This window comes from Abramis brama, assembly GCF_963993115.1.
Source record: "Abramis brama genome assembly, chromosome: 18".
Taxonomy (NCBI): Eukaryota; Metazoa; Chordata; class Actinopteri; order Cypriniformes; family Leuciscidae; genus Abramis; species Abramis brama.
Window position 1 is genome coordinate 7,873,094 of NC_139980.1, and position 8,567 is coordinate 7,881,660.

The window sequence follows — 8,567 nt, forward strand, 5'->3', positions numbered from 1 at the left end:
TATACAATTGAACTATTCACTAATTCTTTAATTATATATATTAAAGTCTTATAGACTGTACTTAAAATCAAATCATTTTGAAAAGGCACTTGGTTTATAGAATAACCTTAGTTAGTTACCCATTTCATTATATGACTTGCATCAAACTTTGTGTATGCGTGTTCCTCCAGGCGGTTCTGGAGGAGATGATGGTTGAGCAGACCGATCTGGTTAGGCTGCGCATGGTTCGTATGTCCAATGTACCCGACACACTCTACATGGTGAACAATGCCGTCCCTCAGTGCTGTCACATGATCAACCACCAGCAAATGGCTGGCAGCCAGACAGCTCCGCCGTCTGTGGTTGCTAATGAGATACCAGGTGGGTTAAGCGCTCATTCATGCCTTGTAATGATGCATTGTTTTAGCCAATCTACAATTTCAGTCCCATCATTATGTCTACTGTATATCTATAATACTCGTTTATACTTGATAAAATTAATCACTCACTAACACCACAATTTAAATTTTCAATTAACACTAAAGTCATTTTAGAGAGATATTTCACAGAGGCCAACTATATTGTCCTAATCTAGATGTAGTTGTGACTCCCATAAATCCAAACCATGACACATTGATTTCTCATGTTAATTTTGCAGTTTGTTTTCAAGAAGCAATTCAGTGTTTATATATATATATATATATATATATATATATATGTATAATGTGAGTGGGAACATTGGCCTTGTATGTTGGCAAGCTTTGTGATGCTGTGGGTGTTATATAAAACAAAATTCAACACCAATTTTAAAAAAAAACTTTTTGTTGTCAATATACCCATCTTTTATAAATCTCTATTTATGACCTGGTATGCAATATTATTAATTGATGCACTTATTCATCTGTATTTACAGATTTATTCTAACTTAAGTCATGTGTTTTCCTTTTCTCACCCTGTCTTTCAGTGCCCAGGTTGGCAGTAGTGAAGGAAATGATCCGTAGGCTGCAGGAGCTGCGTCACACAGACCAGGTGCAGCGAGCGTATGCTCTGAACTGTGGTGAGGGCGCCACAGTCAGTTACGAGCTGCAGATCCGTGTGCTCCGAGAGTTTGGCCTACCTGACGGGGCTGCAGAACTCCTACAGGTAACCCAGCACATCCTGTTTGAGTGGAGGCACTGACAAGTTGCTATGGCTACTGTGAATCTCACTCTGACTTTCATGTCAGTTAGTTTTACCCCAGCCTCTGATGAATACAATTTTGTTATCTAGTGATTGTGGGCACTCACAAAAAAGGATTTTAAAAAGAGATTCACAGATGTGAACGTCTATATAAATGTCACAATACTAAAATATTGTGAAATATTGTTAAAATTTAAATAACTGTTTTCTATTTTGATATATTTTAAAATGTAATTTATTTCTTTGATGTCAAAGCTGAATTTTCAGCAACCATTACTCCAGTCTTCAGTGTCACATGATCCTTCAGAAATCATTCTAAATTAATTCAAATTGCATCCTTCTTTAATAGAAGTATTAATTTCTTAAAGAAGACTGCATTCACGTACTTGCGTAGAGTATTTTCCGGGCCTTCGTGTGTTCTGCATCACTCCATGTTGCTTTGACAAGCATGTTACTCCAGTTACTGTGCTCTTAGTTTAGAAGTGCTCTGAGCCCTTGAACTACTGTGATGTCTTGTTATTCTCACCATTAAGTGACCAGTGAACCTATGTTGGAACACTTGGAAGGAATCAAAACTTCTTCAGCATACCAGACAGCCTATTAACTCTCATTTTTTGAAGCATGTCTAGCACAAACATGCCCTTACATTGATGTGTGCTGTGTTTTAGAATCCGCACAAATTCTTTCCTGAGGAGCGTTTTGGAGACGAGAGTCCCGTCCTGGCCTTGCGCCAGTCAGGTCGCTGCCGGGTCAACAGTACACCAGCTGTGGAGAGTATGTTCACTGACCTGGAGGCTCTGGTGGGCTTCCACCCCCCTCTGCCCCCACCTCCTCCACCCTACCATCCTCCGACCACCCCGGGCCATGGTCAGCAGCAGTTTAAAGCAGGCTGGAGACCACGGGTCCCCAGCCAACCTCCCTCCAGATCTTTCTCCTACCCCTGCAATCATGCACTCCTTCATAGGCAGACCTCTACAAAAATGGGCAGCCCAGTCTACCCACCAGGAGCCAAGCCCCTGCCCCCAGACTGCACTAACGCACAGGGGGGAAGGAATCTTCATCCTGACAAGCAAATGGTGATTAATACCAATATATTATTCTTTGTTATTATTACTATTTTATACATTTAATTTTTTGCAATTTTTTAAATATATTTTTGTTTACATTTTATATACATTTTAAATTACATTTAACAGTGTTATTAAATTATTAGTGTTTTTAAATAATCTAAAAGTAAAAAATGGGAAAATTAGCATCTATACATACAACATTGACATACAGATTAAATTAAATAAAATGTATTATTATTATTATTAAATAATAGGGGTGTAATATATTGTCACAATATATTGCAATACAAAAATGCAACAATATGTATCGTAGATGGTGACAATATGTATTGTGTATAAAATGAAAATTACTGTGCATGAAAGTTGAGTTTTAGTGTCAGTACTACGTTAAACTACTATATATAATGTTGATGATAATGCAATGGGGGAATATTTGTGTCCTGATAATGTCAAATGTCTTATGTTACCAGTCAAAAATTATTTTAAATATATCTAGTCATTGAAAGAGTGCAAGCACATTTGTCTAAAAAAATAATTCTGTTTTCAGCTTCAGAATCATGAATATTTTTATTCTGGTGTCACTATTGGCCCTGTGCATTGGGTTACCAGCACCAAGTCCAAGCCTATTCATTTTACACCCACATTGTAAAATCAAATGTAGCATTTTAATCAACTGTTTTTTGTTAACCTTTTACCATATCTCTTGGAGTATCACAATAATATTGTATCGTGATATGTATCGAATCGTGACATGAGGGTATCGTTACACCCCTATTAAATAATAATAATAATAATAATAATAATAATAATAATAATGGATGATAGCCAATATGATACTGCTATATCATGCTTCCCTAGAGATAACAGTTGTATTTTAACTTATTCTTGCAGAACATGGAGCCTGTCATCAACGAGTTCATGCCAGACATTGCCATGGGTGTTTCGGCAATGAGCCTAAAGGAACGACGACTTCCGGAGGTCTCTATGGAGGTGGAGAGTCACGAAGCCCACCCTCACATTTCTACCGCTCCTCCCATGTCCCACAGCTACTCCAGCCGTCACCCGCACTCCTCCCGCAAGCGGCATGCAGCCGAACCCAAGCCCGAGGGCCCGCAGCCTGACTTCCCAGATCTCTACGAGTTCCCGGGCCGCCACGTGCCTCCCTACTGTGGACCAGACCTCTACATCCACAGCCGTCAGGCAGGCGGAGGGGCGCCGCCTCCGTCCTACTCAGAGGCTTCAGAATCCCTCCGCCTGGATGTGCTGGAACAGCCTCCACAGAGACTAGACTTGGCAATTGTCTCGCAAGGGGGCGTTGTGCAAGCCATGCAGAGGTCACGGCCCGTAAATGAGACGGACCTCACCTGTGGCCTCGGCCCCTCCACAGAACAGTATGAGGAATGGCCCACAGGCCGCCGGCCTGCTCCAGAGGGAATTGGGCTGGGCTTAGGGGCGAATGTAGGGACTGGGGACGAGGGAGGGTTGGGGGCCCGAGACCGCAGGTCACCCAACAAACCCGACTACCCCTACAGGAAGTCTGCTCTCTGACCCCTGATTAAAAAAGAGACTGAGGACTAATTTAATTGCTACTTGTAAGCAAACAGGTGAGGCACCAGCAGTCCTGCACTTTGTATTCTTTCGAGGGACAACAGTATCTTGAAGTGATGAACGCCCATAAGCTACGTGAGTGGCTGCTTTTCTGATGGGAGATGCTAAAGGGAGATGTCACTTAAACCGCTCCAGATAGGTTTGAAACCTAGTATAGAGTGAGGAGAGCTTGGTTTGGTTGTGTGCACCCTGAAAAGAGGTCAAAATTGGTTTAGTCTGATTCATTATGGTTCTCATATTTTCCTCACATGCTGCATATTAATGTACAGATATCACAGTATATTTTATTTACTTTCATTTCCTTGAACATACTAGGATGACTGGAGAAAATATATATTTATCTAGATGCACAGATTTTGTTCCTTAGGAGTAAATTTTAAAAATATGAAGGCAATAAGTTGCAAACTCATTACTTTGTCTAGTCCTTGAAAAACGGCTCCTCCTCCTTTTGAGGACAGAGTGGCAGTAATAGCTTGTGTAATCCGCTGCATTTGCCGGCTTTTACATTAGCCTGTGCAATTTAAGAGCCGAGATGGAACATAAAAGGGAAAACAAATGAAATCCCCTGTCCCCTATGAGGCAACTTATCAGGCATAACAATGGCACAGATGCACCATTTAATGTGAATGGAGCTTTGTTTTACCGTGTTTCACAACTCAGATCTGCAGATTCATTCTAGTGTATTTAACTTTAAAAGCTATCTGTCCTCTCAAACAAAAATTTGGCACTCTCTTTTGCATTCAGATTCTCTTTCCAAGGCTGCAGTTACTGGCATTCCTGAGAGATGGCAAAAGCGGGTTGATCATTATCAGCCTCGTCCTCCAGAAATGTACAGGAATCTCAATCAAACCAACCTCACGCCACATCCTCAGTCCTCTAGTTTGGTGGGACAGCAGACGTTCATTAGCTTTTCTGCGCTAGTTCTGTCAGCAGACGACCAATAATTATGATGTCATGAACAGGCTTTGCAAAAAAAAAAAGAGAAATCTTAGAAAGTGTCATGTACACAAAGATTTAGAGCATTTACTTTTGATTTGTTACACAACACTTTAACAAACAATATCTCAAACACTGCTGCACACCCTATCTATAAAAGTGACTTATTTTAAGCTTTTTTTAACATCTGAAATACCTGTATTCTGTGTTCTATAGTAACTGTGCAATAGGCAGCCTTTATTTTAAATACTCATTTTGCTCTCTTCTCCCTACAATAAAAATATTTCTCGATTATCATACTGACACAAATATGCAGGCTAGTTCACCCAAAAATGTAATTTGTCACCATTCATGTTGTTCCAAACCTTTATGACTTTGGACCCTATTGGCTTTTACTGTATGGACAAAAAACAAACAAACGAAAAGCCTTGAGACTTTCTTCAAAATATATTTTGTGTTCTGCAGAAAGCCAGAAACTCGTACAGGTTGTGTACAAGTAAATGATGACAGAATTAGCATTTTTGGGTGAACTATCCCTTCAATATAATTAACAATAGTCTTTCCCCACAAGTAATGGTACTGTATTTACACATACTCTCAAATATTATTATATAAGCACCTCTGGTTGTATTAGACCAGGTGGGACCTCTGTTGAATATCCAAACAATCCTCAGTCATATCCATCCCACGTTCCTAACTTTGAGTGCTTTCATTGGAGCACAAGAAGTGTTTTGTTGGTTGAAAGCACAAACGTACTGAGAAATACTGAGACTGTCAGTTAAAAGTGCTCAAACATTTTATACTCTAGTAAAAGGCTTGAGGTTTGGTTGGATGGTCGATTTTTATTTATTTTTGTTAAGAACTCACAGTTAGACCAAAGATGGGTTGGGGAGGATGTTTGTGTTGCTTGTTGAATCTCGAAAGCATTTTATTTACCAGGTTTCTGTCTCTCCTTGTCAGCTGAACTGAAACTGTCGGCTTGAGATTCATGTTAGTTACACAGACTCTTTGATGACTGTGACCATTGAAGGATCATTTATCACAGATTGATTTTGTTGATCCCTCCCCAGGTATTTTGGCCTATAAAGATAGCCTTAAGAGTTGATGTAGGGTTGGTTAGTACTGCTGTATCTGCAGTTATGGCCTTAAGACCTCACCTTGGGTAACGCAGTTCTCCATCTTAAATCACGTAAGGTATTCTGTGCCAGAGAGACTTTCTACCTCTGACCACGTTCTCTCAACATGTACTTCAGTCAATTTGATTTTCCTTCTTTATATTCTTATCAACTTATTTAGACTTCTAGAGCCTCACCTTGAACATTTATCACTGAGGGACCAGAACCAACAGCCAGAAATCAAATTTCCTCCACTTTCTAGCATATTTCTAAGGTTCCTCTCCTCCTTTCTTCACACTCGCTTTTTTATTAGATTCAGCATAACAGCTCATTTTTGTTTAGAAAGTGCGGACTGTGCATGATAATGAACTCAATCAGGTGTTATGGCGGTAAGCTTGTGTTATTGTTCATCTACTCTTAGTTATTCAGAAATGTTAGCCGGCTGGTGCAACAAATGGGTCCTTCTGGACTCCTACTGCAGTGCACCTCTGAGTCAAGCCTGAAAGAGTCATGAACCCTGAGTGGGAGCGCTCCAGTTTGCCATCCCGCAAAGCCTCAGAGGGTCGGATCCGAAAATAGATCCAGCATAGACCCTGGCTGGGGTACAAGTGATCTCCTTAGAGAGTTGAAGTCGACCGAGATTGGTTGGAGGCTGCTCGTCTCCTCTTAATGTCAAGGACGTGGTTCTACAGTTCTCTTTACGCCAGGCTTATCGGATGCGTGAAAATCTTCAGTCACTGATGCACATGGTTAAACCTTTCCAAGCAAACTTGATAATACACTAGTTTCAGCTTTCAGTAAGCAATTGATGATCCTCTCTAAATGCAATGCGTCGCAGCCTACTTAATCCTACCTTCCCTGACCTCATTCTGCAGCAAAAAGAGGAGGAGTTGAACCAATTTATTAACCACTTTTATTCAGAATAAATACATGTTTCACAGAGCAGGTGTCTTCATTTTACCTTGCAGATCCTCCAGGCTTCATGTCATCATGACAGTAACGATTCGATGTACCTGGCATGCGAATTGTTTTACCAGCAGTTTGCATGTTCTCCTTTTGATGTGCCGTAAGCTCTCGTCAAAAGTGCAGTCATTTAAATCCTCAGTGTTTCTGGTTTGTAACTCAGTATTTTTGAACTGATCCCTCTGTACCAATGCCATTTTGAATTGGGTCATCTGATTGTTTTTTAAATGTAACAGTTGCATTTTTAGTTTGCTATTTTTTAGGTGACTGTTACCTGTAACTCTAAGCATTGAGTAATTGGCATCAGCGCTTCCCTTGGAGGCAGCCTAGAGGAGATCTGAGGTTTGTCATGTCATTCTAGTGCGCAACCATGACCCAAAATCGACAGATGGATATTTAGGCCTACTGCTGCTACTCAGAGGTTTTCCTGCCAGCGGAGAACATTATTTCTTGACGTCAGTGCCGTTCCCAGCGATCTAGTCCCGTGTAGACCCAGCCATGCCTTAATCTTAAGGGGGAGCTTAGGAAAACTCCTTAGATCACCTTCGCCTCTGCTATACTCAGGCCATTTTGAAGATGCTGAGAAGTCATTTATTTCATGTTATAAAACACCAATCAGATCATTTTGAGGGTGGGTTCTGATTGCTGCAAAAGTCAATGCACACAGTTGAAGGTATTATTTCACGTTTGAGATGCACACTGACCTCATAATTAATACATTTCTATCACAAATGCTATTTATTGTCATTTGGGTTCAGTCTGGTTTGTGGGCTTCTTGCCTGAGAGACTGTTAAGAGAATGGATTGGAAATGCATTTGAGCTCCCAGATGAGAAGCTTGAATCATTGTTTAGTCTGTGTCGTAGAACTCAAACTAGCCATTGTTTGACGTCAAATTGTCATTGTCTAAAATGATTGGGTTCGTTGACCATCTTAAACCAAGGAATAAAAGCTAAAACAGATGAAGGTACCCATTGCACTAAATTTTGATGTGTAACACTTGTTGTGAAATAGTGCCCTCTGTTGGCTCTATTGATTTATTTTTGACTGAAGTGTGTGTTTATTCAGTTCTAGATTCACAGCTGAGTCATTTTTCTTAAACATTCATTCCTAATCCTTTTAGTATATTTGCATGGCGTTGCGTTATTTATCTCCAAAGTGCCGCAAGGCTGAACTGAACCGAAGGTTTGTGTTTTGGATGTGCGAGGGGCAAGGGAAGTTGTGTTTGAAGACTTACAAGTCAAGATCTCCAGGTTCTCTCTTGTGCTATCTCTCTTATGGAGACGATTTAGTGCCTTCCCTGCCTGAGGCTGGGCTTCCTCCACACCCCTTTCGTCTTATGCAAGCCCTTTCTACAAACCTCTGTTAAACCGTCTCTTTGTAATACGGTAGCCAACGCTTAGTGTGCATAATGTTTATTTTGTCTTTCTTTTTTTCTTCAAAAAAATATTTTTCAAGATTTTTGGTACCTTTGATCACAGGCCTCAGAAATATGGTGTTTTGTTGTATGTAAAGTGTAAAGTTTTTATAAATATATATAAAACATGCGATATCTATTTGAGACTTTTTGTGTGTGTGTGTGTGTGTACATATATTTGTGTGTGTATATATATATATATATATACACACACACACACATACAAAAAAACCATTCTTTTGTGGAGTTGTGGAAAGTGTCTATTTTTCTATTCTTTTCTTTGGCCGGTGTAGTTATGAACT

At 40.1% G+C, this 8,567-nt stretch overlaps 1 protein-coding gene across 1 annotated transcript in view; it reads left to right on the plus strand.

Moving 5' to 3' along the window:
• btbd7 (BTB (POZ) domain containing 7) overlaps positions 1 to 4,805 on the plus strand; it is a 54,485-nt gene extending 49,680 nt beyond the window's left edge. The window contains exons 8-11 of the mRNA XM_084091890.1: positions 171 to 360; positions 944 to 1,122; positions 1,827 to 2,234; positions 3,120 to 4,805. Coding sequence (XP_083948016.1) covers positions 171 to 360; positions 944 to 1,122; positions 1,827 to 2,234; positions 3,120 to 3,776 — 1,434 coding nt within the window. The 3' untranslated portion in view covers positions 3,777 to 4,805. The remainder of the gene's footprint in view (positions 1 to 170; positions 361 to 943; positions 1,123 to 1,826; positions 2,235 to 3,119) is intronic.
• The last annotated feature ends 3,762 nt before the right edge of the window (positions 4,806 to 8,567 follow it).